Source organism: Bombina bombina, chromosome 5 (genome assembly GCF_027579735.1).
Source record: "Bombina bombina isolate aBomBom1 chromosome 5, aBomBom1.pri, whole genome shotgun sequence".
NCBI lineage: Eukaryota > Metazoa > Chordata > Amphibia > Anura > Bombinatoridae > Bombina > Bombina bombina.
Window position 1 is genome coordinate 1,077,225,803 of NC_069503.1, and position 17,988 is coordinate 1,077,243,790.

Sequence of the window (17,988 nt, forward strand, 5' to 3'; positions counted from 1 at the left end):
TAACTTTTTTAAAGCCAGAATATGGTCTTTGTAATCTATAGTAAAATCAGTGCATTTGGTACACATTCTAAGAGGGTGTTCCACAATGGCTTCTAAACATAATGAACAATGAGTTTCCTCTATGTCAGACATGTTTAAACAGACTAGTAATGAGACCAGCAAGCTTGGAAAACACTTTAATAACTGTGAACAAGCAAAAAATAAAAACGGTACTGTGCCTTTAAGAGAAATAAACAATCACAGAAACTGCAAAACAGTGAAAAAAGCAGTAAAATTTACAAAATTTTTACAGTGTGTATAATAGACTGAAATAGCATTGCACCCACTTGCAAATGGATGATTAACCCCTTAGTTTCAAAACCGGATCAAAAAAATTATATAACCGTTTTTAAACAGTCACAATCAACTGCCACAGCTCTACTGTGGCTCCTACCTGCCCATACAACGACTTTGGAAGGCACAAAAACCCTTTAGAGAGGTCCTATATGTTCAGGGGACTCCTTCAGGGAAGCTGGATGTCTCAAGCTGCAAAAACTACTGCGCAATTAAGGCGCAAAAATAGGCCCCTCCCAACCTGTACTCACAGTGAGAGGGCCTTAAAAAACTATCCCTAGGCAAAATCTAGTCAGCCATGTGGAAAAACTGGGCCCCAGAATAAAGTTTTATCACCATTTGTAAAAAACGTTTATACACATCAAGCAAACGTTATATCTATTAAGTAATGCGAGTAAATAACAAAAATATTACCCTTTACAGCAAGCATGATACCAGTCATTATTAAATCACTGTAATCAGGCTTACCTTAAATAAATCAGGCACTGTCAGCATTTTCTAACTTATCATCTCTCTAGAAAATTTAAAACTGCACATACCTCAGAGCAGGTAATCCTGCACGCTATTCCCCCAGCTGAAGTTACCCATCTCTTCATTTATGTGTAAGAACAGCAGTGGATCTTAGTTTCAAACCGCTAAGATCATCAAAAACTTCAGGCAGACTCTTCTTCAACTTTCTGCCTGAGGCTAAAATAGTACAACTCCGGTACCATTTGAAAATAATAAACTTTTGATTGAAGATAAACTACATTAATGCACCACATCTCTCTAGCTACTTCCCTTGTCGAGAGCTGCAAGAGAATGACTGGAGGTGGCAGTTAGGGGAGGAGCTATATAGACAGCTCTGCTGTGGGTGATCCTCTTGCAGCTTCCTGTTGGGAAGAAGAATATCCCACAAGTAATGGATGAATCCGTGGACTGGATACACCTTACAAGAGAAAGTTGTTTAAAATCACATGCTCTATCTGAATCGTGAAAGAAAATGTTTGGGTTTAGTGTCCCTTTAAATTTAAAGTGAAGTGCCTATTGACTGACAGAGACAACTATAGAAAAACAAAAGCACCAAAACACTCTCAGATGTAGGAGCAAAGAAAACATTTATTTTTCAAAATAAATAAATAAATATTTTTATTTACAACAACAACAACATTAATGCTGATTAGGAAACACTTATAGCCCTCTTCAGTCATGGAAATCCTTAATGCTTTAAAATACAGATTAAGTATTAGGTTACCGAAATGATGGAAAGTCAACACTTAAAGGGATATAAAACACAATTTTTTTCTTTCATGATTCAGATAGAGCTTGCAATTTTAAGCAACTTTCTAATTTACTCCTATTATCAATTTTTCTTCATTCTCTTTGTATTTTTATTTGGAAAAAAAAAAAAAAAACAGGAATGTAAGCTTAGGAGACTGCCCATTTTTGGTTCAGCACCCTAGGTAGCACTTGCTGATTGGTGGCTACATTTATGGGCAGCAACCAATCAGCAGCTAGCTCTGAGTAAGCATACCTAGGTATGTTTTAAACAAATTATACCAAGACAACAACGCAAATAAGATAATAGAAGTACATTTAAAAAGCTGTGTAAAATTGCATGTGCTATCTGAATCATGAAAGAAAAATCTTGGGTTTTATGTCCCTTTAAATTTGGTTACAAAATACTGTTTCAAAGCATTGAAACTCCTAAGACAAAAGCCAGACTGCACCTGACAAGAATTTAAGCAATGTAATTCCTCCAGGACTTGTTGTAACCAATACACATGGGAAACCAGAATTCTGTATTAACAGCAATAAAGGGCAGTGAAATACTTTTCCCTGCACTAAATGACAGTATTGTAAAACATACTGATTTGTTTTCTGTTGGACAATTAAATATTTTCGTAATGAATAAACACATTTATTTGTACAGTTCTGTCTGTAGGAGCTGCACCGATACTTCAGTGAGCAAAGGACACTTCCCTATCTGTGACGCACAAACAGGTTTCAATTTAATATTAAACAGCTGTTATTTAAAATTTTATATTTAAAAAAAAAAATCAAATATTTTAAAGTGCTGATCGTTCACTAATTTGATAGAAAATGTTTGCTTGCAACGTTCCATTAGGAGTGAGCGGCTCACATCTCTATCTGCCAAATAGTGTCATCTGCTGATCTGATCTTGCAAAACATTAATTTTCTGTAGTAAATATATTTTCATTCTAAATATGTCACAAATTTAGATGAGCAGATGGGTTTTGTTATACTTTGTAGTAGCTTCATAAACACAGGGAGCTATAAAGAAATATTTCCAATGAAATTCTTTCTCCTGAAAAACATAAAAATGTTTTAAAGGGACATTCAAATTCTCAGACTAATCTTTTCTCTGAATACTTTATTCTATTTAGCATTTATTTAGTGTATAATGTCCTTTTAAGAAGCAACATTTGTGAGTGCTTTTGAATATATTCTCTCTATATGTTCTCTCAATACATTAAATCCTTCAATTGCCCCCATGTCTGTTAACTATAGTTGTATTAGCAATTCCACTAAAAGATGTATATAGCCAAATATGAAAAACTGAAAAAAAAAATTGAAAAATTATGAGAAATTATGTATTCACTTCAATCAAATTCTTAACCTTTTGTGGGGTTTCAACACTACTATTGCAACTTTAAGATTGTAGGAAGTACAGTTATATATAGAATTTCTGTACTTTGGATTACGTCTGCCCCATAATAGTCCCCAATACTGGATTTAAATAAAGAACTGAATAATACCACATCATATATGGTCAAATACATCAAAACTGTAAAGTCCAGAGCAGTAATGAAGCAAAACAACCTTAGTTGGCGTTTATCATTTAGCTGTTTATATACAGAAGAGTTTTTTTAACGTAATTGTCACAAACCAGGACAGATTTGCTGTTACCCAACTACCCATTTGTTTTGAAAACAAGTGTCTAATTGTGTAAAGTTTAAGGGTGTGATTAAAAAAAACTTGCCAGTCTGAACAGAAATCATGCGTTTTAGTTTTTTCCGGGGAGCATTATATTGTAATGTATGCATCTCACATCCAGAACCCCAAATAGCAAGATAAACAGCTCTGAAGCTAAATTGTGCCTTTCTAAAAAGTATTTTAGGGACCTCACAGCACTAAGAAGCCTCCTTGAAGGGCCATAATAGACGAAATGTCATTTTTATGATTATTGACCCTGCTCTACTGTGTAGTAAACCCCCGCAAAGGGCTTAAGCACGCAGTAGAAGTGCTCTAGTTGCACATCTGAGTTGTGCGACTGCAGCTGCTTATTGGATCAGTGACGAGTTCTACTCAGAACCAACAGTGCACCACGGGTCCCAAGCAGCACTCCTACTATGTGTTTAACCACTTTGTGGGGGTTAAACACACAGTAGAGTAGTGTTGATAGTCTTAAACTTACATGCGCTAAAGGATTACAGCATGTCATTTCTAGACTATTATGGCCCTTTAAATAATATGAAAAGCCACAGAGCTTTAGAGAGTCTCGCCCCAAATCTGAGTAACAATTTGAGTATTTGATGGAGATCAGATAATCAGTTATAATGAGAGAAGAATGATGTAGTTCCAGATTAATTTATTAATTATTTATTTATTATTAATATTATTATTTAGCATTGCTTAAAGGGACAGTTAATAAATCCCCCATAAAATGTTCAATTACACATAAAAAAATAATACAAATAAAATAATACAGTGCAAATCTATTATTAATTTATGCCTGTTTTTCCACTCTAATTTAGCTTTGCAAATTGTCGGTTTTTCATGCCCCAAAGAGAGGCTCAGAACCATGCTGCATACTTAAGTATGCTACAGTTTACCTGACAACACTATTTGAATTGTAACAATTGCTTAGAGCAGATTGCAGGATCACTTCCATTTAGTCTTTGATTGGCCACAACAAATGGCACTAGGTAAACATACTCAAGAGGATTTCCCATGGGTGTATCCCTGGATTGTTCTGGCATAGCAAAACCCTGCAAAATCTACTAAGAAAATGTACAGTTTTCAGAGCTTATAAAATATGTATTTATATACTGAGTCTATAATTCTGTTCTTAGTTGCTAATACATGTATGTATATGTAAAATATGGCATATGAATTACATACTGTTGCATGGGATATCGTGAGTATCCCATTCTTCACAGTGCACTTTCGTCTCTGCCACACCTTCCTGAGTCTGAAAAGAAAACAAACACACTGTTAATATAACTGAACTCTCTTGCACAGAATTCCTAAAGCATTATCTACAAACACACTGTTAATTTAACTGAACTCTCTTGCACAGCATTCCTAAAGCATTATCTACAAACAAACACACTGTTAATTTAACTGAACTCTCTTGCACAGCATTCCTAAAGCATTATCTACAAACAAACACACTGTTACTTTAACAGAACTCTCTTGCACAGCATTCCTAAAGCATTATCTACAAACAAACACACTGTTACTTTAACTGAACTCTCTTGCACAGCATTCCTAAAGCATTATCTACAAACAAACACACTGTTACTTTAACTGAACTCTCTTGCACAGCATTCCTAAAGCATTATCTACAAACAAACACACTGTTAATTTAACTGAACTTTCTTGCACAGCATTCCTAAAGCATTATCTACAAACAAACTTTTAATTTAACTGAACTCTCTGGCACAGCATTCCTAAAGCATTATCTACAAACAAACACACTGTTACTTTAACTGAACTCTCTTGCACAGCATTCCTAAAGCATTATCTACAAACAAACACACTGTTACTTTAACAGAACTCTCTTGCACAGCATTCCTAAAGCATTATCTACAAACAAACACACTGTTAATTTAACTGAACTCTCTTGCACAGCATTCCTAAAGCATTATCTACAAACAAACTGTTAATTTAACTGAACTCTCTGGCACAGTATTCCTAAAGCATTATCTACAAACAAACACACTGTTACTTTAACTGAACTCTCTTGCACAGCATTCATAAAGCATTATCTACAAACAAACACACTGTTACTTTAACTGAACTCTCTTGCACAGCATTCCTAAAGCATTATCTACAAACAAACACACTGTTAATTTAACTGAACTCTCTTGCACAGCATTCCTACAAACAAACAGTTGCTACTTTTGATATTATCAAATGTATCACAGATATGTATTTTAGTTGCTAGCAATACCGACTGATATTTGACAAAATATTTTGATTTAGTTGTCATGGTAATTACCAAATATATAGTAAAAATGCAATTTAAAAAGTTTTTTCCTATTTACTTCTATTATTAATGTGCTTTGTTCTTTTGGTTTCCTTTGTTGAAACACATACCTAGGTAAGCTCATGAGCAGCAACACACTACTGGGAGATGTATATACATTTTCCATTGGCTCGGCTGATATGTTCAGCTAGCTCCCTGTAGTGTATTCTTCAAAAACGTATACTATGAGAAAGAAGCAAATTTAAAAATAAAAGTAATTTGGAAAGTTGTTTAAAATTGTATGCTCTATCCAAATAATAAAAGAAAAAAAAGGTTTCATATCCCTTTAATTTCTGCAAAATTTCAGCTATGTATGGAACATAATTGTACTTTTATGCGTCTGTAAAGACTTCAAAGAATACAAACTCCATAATTCAGCTAGAAGGCAATTTAATTTTCAAACCTTCTCTTTAAACAGGATATTTTGTTACTTAGCCTAAATACATACTAAATAATGTCTTATATTTTGAAGAAACTCAAAATTAATTTGTTAGATTGTATTGTCGTTTTGCATTTCATCTCATCCAGATCAAAGCACTTGTATCCAAAAACTATTAATACTTACAGCTAAAACATTACCTATTCATTTTATTTGGTTGGGTACACAGCCTTGTGCCAAATTAGGTAGAAAGAACTTATATATATATATATATATATATACGTATATACATAGCTTACTTTTTAATCCCATCTCTCTGTGTGGAACACAACTTTACACAAACACATATAAATTATATCTATCTATCTATCTATCTATATATATATATATATATCAAGGATTTTTCCTATTTGTTAGTTTCATATTCTAAATCAGTTTTGCTGAAAGAGCTTTGGTTAGGATGAGACTATCTGTCTAAAGATTCCACTATTCTGGGAGATGGACTGAGACTATTACTTTCGGTTGATTTTTCTTCTCAAGCTGACAAGTGTCTATCCTCATTTAATCAATAAGAGCTCAAACTTCAGCGGAATTTTTAGACGTGTGTTTGAGATTCTTGTTGAAAGTTACCTCGCAAATTTGCTAGATGACATTTCTGTGTACTTTATATCTATACTATAATCGCATTTGTAACTTGTCCGTCGGCAGTTGCGCACACATTCTCAAAGGAATGTTGGTAGCGCGAGGCAACCAAAAGAATGTTGGCTGTGCGCGCAGCCAAAAGAATTCACCTGGATGCAGCAAAGCTGCATCGAGGTGGATTCCGAAAATGGCAGGGTGGTGAAAGAATCCACCTCAGGCAAATTCTTTCACCACCCTGCCATTTTCGGAATCCACCGGGACATCGCAATAAACATAATAAATCTATTAACCCCTAAACCGCCAAACCCTACAACGCAAATAACTAATCACTAAGCCCCCTAACCTAACACCCCCTATATTAACCCCATTACATAAATTAAAATAATCCTAAATTACAATTAAAATAAAAAACCTAACATCACTTTAAAAATAAAGAAAACTAAGTTTAAACTAATCTAAAATTACAGAAAATAAAAAAATCTAACTTTACAAAAAATAATAAACCACATTATCCTAAATAAAACAATTAAACCTAATCCCTATGAAAATAAAAAAGCCCCCCCAAAATAAAAACACCACCTAATCCAAGAATAAACTACCAATAGCCCTTAAAAAGGCTTTTTGTAGGGCATTGCCCTAAATAAATCAGCTCTTTTACATAAAAAATGTACTAAGCCCCCCTCTAACATTAAAACCCCCCACCCACCAAAATAAAAAAAACAAACTAACACTAATAAACCTAAACTACCAATTGCCCCTAAAGGGGCATTTGTATGGGCATTGCCCTTAAAAGGGCATTCAGCTCTTTTTCACATTGCCAAAAAACCCTAATTAAAAAAACCTCACGATTTCTGAAGTCCGGCGGAGGTCTTCTTCCAGGCGGGGCCATCATCTTCATCCACAGCAAAGGTGGCGCGGAGCGGAGATGCGGAGCGGTGTTCCCAGATGTGTCGATCCTCGGCGGCGGCGATCCTCAGCGGCTTGGAGGCTCCTCTTCATGTGATCATCCGCCGCACACTGAAGATTAAATGCAGGTACCACATATTTATTGGGGTATCTTGAATTCCTATTAACTGACATTTTCACATCAGCCAATAGGATGACAGCAACTGAAATCTTATTGGCTGGTGAACAGTCAATAGGAACAGCCAATAAGATTTCAGTTGCTCTCATCCTATTGGCTTTTTACCAGCCAATAAGATTTCACTTGCTCTTGGTTTCAGTGTGCTGCGGACGATCCTATGAAGAGGAGAGCCGCGGCCGAGGACGATCGCCGCCGCAGAGGATCGCCACATCTGGGAACACCACTCTGCATCTCTGCTCCGCCTTCGCTGTGGATGAAGATGATGGACTCGCCTGGAAGAAGACCTTCTCCACCGGACTTCAGGAACCATGAGTACCTATTGGGGGCTTTAGTGTTATTTTGATTTTTTTAAATTAGGGTTTTTTGGGCAATTTGAAAAAGAGCTGAATGCTCTTTTAAGGGCAATGCCTATACAAATGCCTCTTTAGGGGCAATGGGTAGTTTAGGTTTATTAGTGTTAGTTTTTTTTTATTTTGGGGGGTTTTAATGTTAGAGGAGGGATTAGTATTTTTTAGGTAAAAGGGATGTTTAACTTTTAAGGGCTATTGGTAGTTTAGCTTAGATCAGGGTTTTATTTTGGGGTGTCTTTTTTTAAAAAAAAAAAAGGGGTTATTAGATTAGGAATATTTATTTTTTTATTTTGGATAATGAATGGGTTTTTTTCAGTAATCTTAGCTTTTTTCTTTTTTGTAAACTTAGATTTTTTTTATTTTCTGTCATTTTAGTTATTGAAAGGGGGATAGGGACAGGGGGATAGGGATATGGGGATAGGGATATGGGGATAGGGATATGGCGATAGGGACAGGGGAATAGAAACAGGGGGACAGGGACAGAGGGATATGGGGATAGGGGGATAGAGGTATAGGGATGGATAGTTATATTTCTTTCATTAAACATTTTGACCCATGTACACAGGCTTTACCACTAGTTATATATAATGGTTATGTTCTATTCCTTGTTAAAGAATTGTACTCCAATCTATTGCTAAATTTGCCTCTTCATTTCTACATTGACTAGATACGTATTGTCTAAGGTTGTGGGTTTTGTTCTTTTAGAGCAATATTTTCCTTGAAGAAACAAAGAAAGGGGTATATTCTTCTAGGTAGAACATACAATTTTAACCCTTTGAGTGCTAAGCACTTTCCCACCTGGGTGCTAAGATTTTTTTAATGTTTTTTTTTATTTTTTTAACAATTTTTTTTTTTTCAGATCCCCAAGACTTACACTGTTGGAAATGTTAGGCGCCCTGCTCCTATACTTCACTCTACAGGCACGATCGCCAGGGTAGGAGCGGGTGGGAGCCCCCAGATCTCCCTCAAGGTGGGAGAGTGCTAGCGACGGCTCGGAGCCGTCGATAGCACCAGAGTGAAAAACTCTGCGATGGCTCGGAGCCGTCATTAGCACTCAAGGGGTTAAACAACTTTCCAGTTTACTTCTATTATCAAATTTGCTTCATTCTCTTTATATCATTTGTTGAAGAAGCAGCAATGCACTACTGGTATATAACTAAACATATGGGTGACCCAATGACAATCAGTTTATATACACAGCCATCAATCAGCAGCTAGAACCTAGGACTCCTGAGCTTACCTAGATAAACCTTATATCAAAATATAACAATAGAAGGAAGCAAATTAAATAATAGAAGTAAATTGGAAAGTTGTTTAAAAGTGTATGCTCTGTCTAAATCATGAATGTCTAATTATGACTTTACTGTCTTTTTTATATCATTTTGATTAGTTTTCCTTCTCTTAACCTGTCACACAGTGTTTAGAAATCTTTGCCCCAGTTGGATAGAGATCAATTACAATATTTAGAAATCTACAATGTTGCTATAGTAACTGCATCTTGGAGCACCTCCTGACATGCTGAACAGATCATGTGACCAGAATATTTAGTTAGGTTTCTTTACTGCAACTTAAATTAAAGATGTGTTTGGAAACTTTACCATAACAATCATAATGCACCCAAAATAGAAATGCTAACTGTTTAACACAAATCTCCTGGAATTAAGTTGAAATGTAAAATTTATATTTAAGTGATAGTAGCCTCATCTTGGATGTAATGGCATAGTACATACATAGTTACAAACATGGGTCAAGTCGAGCAGAAACGCATTTGAATAGAGTTCCTGCACTATTTTTGTAGGTGGAACTAAGTTCCCCCTGGAAAAGGAACAGAAACACTTCAGTAAACACTGCTGCTGCTGGTGGGAGGAGCTGGAGCGCAGTCTGGTTAGAGGGATAGTGAGATCCTCTATAATGGGCAGTAACACTTCCTACAATACACTAAATGCAAGACTGTCAGTGGTCCTGCTGTGTGATCACTCTACACTGTGTGGAACACATGGTGCTTACATTTCTGTGTGGCTTGAACTGGGGTTATTTAGCTCCCCTTATCAGAAATAGGAATATTGCACTTTAAGTGGGTGAGACTCTGTGACAGAGGAGGATTCTCAGGCCCAAAGGCAACCATTCAACCCTTCATTGGATTTAATTTGCTTTTATTAACTAAAGTGCATAGATTATATAAATATAAATACAGTGGGTGTGTGTAAATCAATATTAATTGTTTTGGGGGTGGAAGTCTTGGTGAGCTCCCACACTTTTTTGTAGGACTTGACCCCTGCTGATTGGGTCTAAGGCCCCTCTTAAATGCTTCTACTGTTTTCTTTTATGACTATTACTCTGTCATCATGCAACATCAGAGTACTGCAGAATATGCTGGTGCTTCATAAATAAATTATACTGATTTATTTCCTTCAAATGTGTATCCAAATATGTTCCCATTACTGTTGTGAAACTACCTGCTCAGTAGTTGCCACGGTCTTCCCAAAGGTCTTGTGAAGACCAACATTAGCAATGATCTGGAAATGCTTCTGACAACAATAATAAAAGGTTCCGATAATGGATATAGATTCTGTGTATTAATTAATAATTTAGTAGTCATTTTGATAGTGGCAGTAAGATGCCTTCCTTTGTAAACAGGCAAGTGTTAATGTCCCTATGAAACTTCATACACAGACTGTGACTAGTTCCTTTAAGTATGATTAATTCATTGGTTATAAAAAAAAAAGTACATTATTCGTGGAAACAACATTTGTTCAACCAATTTAGATGGGTGTGTCCACTTTTAAGGGGAATCTCTTAGTGCTAATGCTCCTGTACTGCTGAGCGTGTCTGGAGGAAAACTCACTCTGAACCTGACTTCATAGACTATAAGTTTATTCTTTGTTCATACACTTCTGCCCTTCACTTAGCCAAGCAAACCTACTTCTCTTCTCTTATATCTACTCTTTCCTCAAATCCTAAACGACTCTTCTCCACCTTTAACTCTCTCCTCAACCCTCCTGCTCCACCCCCCTCATCTGTCTTTAGTGCTCAAGACCTGGCAGACTACTTTTTAAACAAAACATGTTCTATCCGAAGCAACATCCCAGCACCAACGTACAATATTCCATCAACAGGCCCAGTTACTCCATCTGCCACCCTCTGCATCTTCCATCCAGCCACTGAGAATTAGGTTTCCTTCTTACTATCTTCCTCACGCCTCAATACCTGCTCGCTCGACCCTATCCCTTCCCATCTAATACCCTCCCTATCTTCCATCCTCACTCCTGCTCTTACCCACATCTTCAACCTCTCTCTCTCTATCGGCTCATTCCCATATTCTTTCAAACACGCAAAAGTCACTCCCATACTCAAAAAACCCTCCCTTGACCCTAATTCTCCTGAAAGCTACCGCCCCATATCACTGCTTCCACTAATATCAAAACTTCTTGAAAAACTAGTTTACAATTGCCTAACCCACTTCCTGTCCGCCAACTCCTTGCTTGACCCCCTGCAATCTGGATTCCGCCCCAAACACTTAACTGAGACTGCCCTTACCAAGGTTACTAACGATCTTCTCTCTGCTAAAAATATTGGCCACTACTCTATACTCATCTTACTTGACCTCTCAGCTGCCTTCGACACAGTTGACCACCCCCTCCTCCTACAGACCCTTAGCTCTTTTGGCCTCTGTGACACTGCTCTTTCCTGGATTCACTCATTTCTTTCTCACAGGTCTTTTTCAGTGTCATTTGCTGGTGACTCCTCCTCTCCAATGCCTCTGTCTGTTGGAGTACCTTAAGGATCTGTTCTGGGTCCTCTACTCTTCTCCATTTATACTTCTTCGCTGGGTAAACTTATCAACAGTTATGGCTTCAAATATCACCTCTATGCTGATGACACCCAGATCTACCTCTCCACCCCTGCCCTTTCTCATGTCAGCTACTGCTTATCTGGTATTTCTTCCTGGATGGCCTCTCACCACCTAAAGATTAACATGTCCAAGACTGAGCTCCTTCTTATCCCCCCTCAAGCTCTACGCTGACTTGTGACTTCTCTATCCCTGTTGACGGCATCACCATTTACCCATCGCCCCAAGTCCGCTACCTCAGAGTTACACTTGACTCAAATCTATCCTTTGCCCCCCATATCCAATCCTTTTCTACATCCTGCTGCAACCATCTACGCAACATTTCCAAGATTCAACCTTTTCTGTGTGCTAACACCACAAAACAAACAATCCACTCCATTGTTATTTCCCGACTTGACTACTGCAATAACCTACTTACTGGCCTTCCACTTTCCCGCCTCTCCCCCCTTCAATCCATCCTAAATGCCTCTGCCAGGCTGATCCACCTTTCCCGCCGCACTGTATCTGCTGCACCTCTCTGCGAGCCCCTTCATTGGCTCCCCATACACAGCAGAATAAAATTCAAAATTCTCACCCTTGCATACAAAGCGCTCACCAACACCGCTCCCCTCTACCTATCCTCTCTAATCAACAAATATACTCCAGACCGTCCACTAAGATCCAACAATGACCTGCTCCTTGCATCTGCGACTATCACCTCCTTTCATGCTAGACTGCAGGACTTCTGTCAAGCAGCACCTACCCTCTGGAACACTCTCCCTCATGCTGTCAGGCTTTGCCCTAATCTTTCTTCCTTTAAATGCTCTCTGGAGACTTTCTGTTAAGAGAAGCCTAACACCCAACTCAATAATATTTCTCTTACCTAACAACATTTCCCTCATCTAACTCTGCATTAACATCTTTCTCAATCTTGCAGTCCTCACCTCCTGTTTCTCAACCTCCTACCCTTCTAGATTGTAAATTCCCACGGGAATAGGGCCCTCAATTCCTCCTGTATGTGTTTCTAATTTTTGTCCTGTCTCTTACAAGTTTTATATTATTGTTTTATTTAAATGAATTGTATCCATGGACAGCGCTGCGGAATATGATGGCGCTTCATAAATATAGGATAATAATAATAGTGTGTCATGTGTTTGAGGCACTGGATAGATGTAACATTATTTATTGGATACAAAAGGAGAATACATCTAAATCATTATATCCAGTTTTAAGCACAAGGCAATTCACTCAGATGGCATATACACACACTGAAACAATGTTATTGCCCTGTTACAGAAGATCTTACATTTTCAAGGTATATTGTAAAAAAAGGGAAATAAATTAGCTTAAAGGGACACTGAACTCAAATTTTTTATTTCGTGATTCAGATAGAGCATGCAATTTTAAGCAGCTTTCTAATTTACTCCTATTATCAAATTTTCTTCATTCTCTTGGTATGTTTATTTGAAAAGCAAGAATGTAAGTTTAGATGCCGGCCATTTTTTGGTGAACAACCTGGGTTGTCCTTGCTGATTGGACAGCACCAATAAACAGGTCAGAACACAAACATGGTCAGAACCAAAAATGTGCTTGCTCCTTAGCTTAGATGCCTTCTTTTTCAAATAAAGATAAAAGAGAACGAAGAAAAATGGATAATAGGAGTAAATTAGAAAGTTGCTTAAAATTGCATGCTCTATCTGAATCATGAAAGAAAAAAAATTGGGTTCAGTGTCCCTTTAACCCCTTGAGTGCTAATGACGGCTCTAAGCCGTCACAGAGTTTCCCACTCTGGTGCTAATGACGGCTCAGAGCCATCACTAGCACTCTCCCAACTTGAGGGAGATCTGGGGGCTCCCACCCGCTCCTACCCCGGCGATCGGTGCTGCATAATGAAAGGCATCGCGGGGGCTTCCGTTTTGCGCGGTGACATCACGCGCAATAAATGTGATGACGTCACCGCGCAACTTTATTTAACATTAACAATGTTAAATATAGGAGCAGGGGGCATGCTGCTTAGAAGCCTGTATCTCAGGCATCTAAGCAGCTACAGACCCCCAAGACCCACCGTTGGAAAGGTAAGTCTTGGGGATCTGAAATAAATAAAAAAAAAAGTAAAAAAAAAAAATATTTTTAAAAATATTAAATAAAAAACCCTTTAAGAAAACCTTAGCACCCAGGTGGGAAAGTGCTTAGCACTCAAAGGGTTAAATGTGGTACTGAGTGTAGATGGGGTCACTTAACACTTGAGAATAGCAGAGCTTTGTTTCTATACATACACAATGAATGTGCTCCTATCTTACTGTATTTTGTAAACTGTCAATGACATTAAAAGTTAAAATTAAAATGTAGTGACAGAGAATGCAATTTTAAACAACTTTCCAATTTACTTCTACTATCCAATTAACCTCATTCTTTTGGTATTCTTTGTTGAGGAGTACACCTAGGTAGGCCCAAAAATGAGCATTACTTGAACACTCTATGGCAGTAGTGTTTCCATATGCAAAAACAGCTGTCCTCTAGTGCTCAATAATGTATAACATTGTTCCAAACTGCTGCCACATAGTGCTCAGCACGTAAGCACGCTCCTGAGCCTAACTAGCTTTGATCTACAACACTGAATAAGAGAACAAAGTCAACTTGATAACTAAAGTCATTTGAAAAGAAGTGTAATCACAATTTTTTAAGAATGTCAGTGTTCTTCATCTCTGCCAATAATTGTTAAACTCATATTAGACAAATGTAGGGAGCTTGGTATGACATAATGTCATGGTCTTGTATACATCAGTCTATATTGATATAATTTCAATGACCAATGTATACAAAGCAAACTATCATGGAATGATCCTAATATAATCAATTAGTACAATCATTATTAAATGTTCCATTCTCAAGAAGTCATTGCATTCAACCCTACTATTTAATATTACAACCATTATTTGAAATCTCAGATCGAATATTCAGATCTGATTATTTACCAGAATAAATGAAGACAAATATTGACAAAAATGATGCCCCCCAACAGTAACATTACTCATTAGCATATCAACCTCCTAGCCTGGCTGCCCCCCTAACTAAGGCTGTCTACAGGCAACCAATGCTTAGGCACAATTGTGGAAAGGAAGATAGGGAACTGATGAGCTTGTTCACCTTGAATGCCCCCCCTGACTGGCTCTATACATGATCCGGTTATGGTGCTGCTCGAGACTAACTTCCCACACAAGAAGAGACAGAGGACAGCTGTGGTCTAGGATTGACAGTGACTGACTCAGTCACTGAAATTCTGCCCCCTGTCAAGTGCTGCTTGAGTCCTATGGTTAAGCCGGCCCTGTCAATCAGTATAGCGTCATATAAACTATCACAGTACATCGTCAGCTTGCCACAATTCCTGATATTCCTTTTTTTTTGTAAATTTATTTTTATTGCTGACTATGTTACATAGCCTTACCCATCACTCTTCTTCAGTAGATAACCCTTCTTTTCACTACCATATTCTTTGTTGCCTTGAAGTTGGTGCATGCTGTATCCCCCTTGTTTGCTCTGAGAATCCTGAAAAGAAAAATAATAAAATCAACACAGGATCAGTAGCATGATCATTATTTATTAATAAACAGCCAAAATAGTCTGCACCATATGCTTGCAGAATAGTGTTTATAAAAGAGAATAAAATGCATTCTATAGTTGGCCATATTATCTGATATATATCAGCCTTTTAGAGCATGAACTACAGTATGTTAATGTCTTGTGATGCTAAATACTTACATGGTGCTTTTGTGCAAATTAATGTAATTTGACTGTAAAATTTGAGTCTTTAGTGAATTTTCAGAGATATTTTAGTTATTTACACATGCACTTTTCAATTGTTTTAGATATTGCTAAATCTTCTGGATCTTGCCCAGTCAGAATATAATATTCAATGCCCTCAGGTTTCTTAAGAATGTTCTAATGGCTATGTATAAGGTCCACTGGGTGCTATTCGGCATGAGTTAATAGACAGAAAACAAGAAAATAAAAGTATCACTGATGCATTTTAACCTGAAAAAAATATAAACAAATTACATTGGGTAAATAGAAAACTTACTCTCCTAGACTTCGATCAGGGAAGGCAAAAGAAACGAAAGGGAAAGAAAAGCAAAATAAAACATTAAACAACTGTCACACTTTAAATCAATAGAATTGTGCAAAGTCTTGTATTTGTTAATAGAATACACTTCATAGAAACAACAACATTACTCTGAAAGGGACGGAGAATATCACAAATGTCTGCAGAAGCAACTTAATTCAGAGCATACACAAAGTGCTGGAACAGCCCTGATCTGAATATTTCCTTGATATCCCTTAATGATTAACCTTAAAATAAGAAAATATATGCTAGCTAAAGATGAAAACAATATGTTTGTCAATTTCTACTCCACAACAATACTTAGTTATCCAATTATACCACCAGAAAATATATAGTTTACATTTCAGTTTTTTTTATGTTTTTTTTCTCTCGGGAGAACTAATATAACCAGTAGTTGACTTTCTTGCTATTAACCTCTGTGACCAAAACTGGGTTTCGTGCTCACTATTCTGAGTGAGTTGCAAAGGAGAATCATATCTCTCGGGTCCTAATTGCTGCCTATGGCAACAGGAAATAAATTGGGTAAGTGTATTTTAACCTCTTTGATATTATAGAGAACACTAGGTGAAACAGACACATACACATATACCATAAGAACCAATGAATGTTTTTTGCAAAATCTGACATTTTTCAAAAATTATAGGAACCATTGGCTTAGATAATGTTTTTTTATTAAAATAATCCCCAGCACTTTATTGTCCTAATGGGTTGTACATTTTATGTGTAAACAATTTCCACTAAACCTGATAGAAATGTTTTTTATCACAAGGACATTTTAGGGCAAAAATAAAGTATTTTTAATCTCTTCTTTAAAACATGTCACATACATCCCTAGTCAGCCAAAAAATGCAATCATATGTAAACACTAATGTGAAACCACCATTAAAAACATAAATTATGCTTACCTGACAATTTTCTTTTCTTCAGATGGAAAGAGTCCACAGCTGCATTTATTAACTTTTGGGAATTCAGAACCTGGCCACCAGGAGGAGGCAAAGACACCCCAGCCAAAGGCTTAAATACCCCTCCCACTTCCCTCATCCCCCAGCCATTCTGCCGAGGAACAAGGAACAGTAGAAGAAATATTAGGGTAAAAAGGTGCCAGAAGAACAAAAAAACAGACGCCCCACAGAAAAATATGGGTGGGGAGCTGTGGACTCTTTCCATCTGAAGAAAAGGTAAGCATAATTTATGTTTTTTCTTCATAAATGGAAAGAGTCCACAGTTGTATTCATTACTTTTGGGAAACAATACCCAAGTTATAGAGGACACTGAATGCAAAAACGGGAGGGTACAAGAGGAGGCCAAACCTGAGGGCACCAGGCCTGAAAACCCCTACCCAACAAAATCCCGCTTCGTCCGAAGCCGAGAACAGCTTTGAAAGAAAAAAAAGAAAAGGCCAAAGGACACTGACTGCAGATAGTCCACAAGCCTTGCTTGAAACTGCAGGAACTTGACTCGACTTAGTCAACAGCCTCCAGGAGACACCGTCGCCCAGCAGTCGGTCTCCAAACAACACACCCCTTACTAAAGAAAGGGAACAAACTACCATATTCTTCCACAAAGAAGAAAAGACATGGAAAAAACATGAATGTACTTGTAAAGCACGGCTATTCCCCCTTAATGGACTCAAGGCGCTGCTCATCTTATCAACCTCCAAATCAAAGAAAGTCCAGCAGCACCACCTTCTTTCTTTGATTTGGATATTTGGGAGTCTTTGAGCAGTGGCTCCTCCAGCTTTGCACACCTAATATTTACCACTGGTGCTTGAGTCATTTGAGACTTTGGCATCTTATCAACCTCGAAAGGAGGAAGGCTGAGTAGACCTCACTGGGGATCGAACTTGCAACCCTCGGTTTGCTACAGTGCAGAGTAGCCACAGTGCATTAGTATGCAGAGCTAGCTGTCCAGCTAGCATAAGGAACTTCAGACCAACAGAGACCCACCAGTCTCATAGAAACAACCCAGACCCTAGAAATACAGAAACCACGGGATAA

At 37.4% G+C, this 17,988-nt stretch overlaps 1 protein-coding gene across 4 annotated transcripts in view; it reads right to left on the reverse strand.

The window, feature by feature from the left end:
• The window catches only part of ASAP1 (ArfGAP with SH3 domain, ankyrin repeat and PH domain 1), a 722,698-nt gene that overhangs the window by 139,782 nt on the left and 564,928 nt on the right, over positions 1–17,988 (reverse strand). For all 4 annotated transcript variants that reach the window (XM_053715362.1, XM_053715363.1, XM_053715364.1 and 1 more), the window contains 2 exons: positions 15,317–15,417; positions 4,459–4,528 (listed from right to left, as the gene is read on the reverse strand). In XM_053715362.1, the coding sequence (XP_053571337.1) occupies positions 4,459–4,528; positions 15,317–15,417 (171 nt within the window). The remainder of the gene's footprint in view (positions 1–4,458; positions 4,529–15,316; positions 15,418–17,988) is intronic.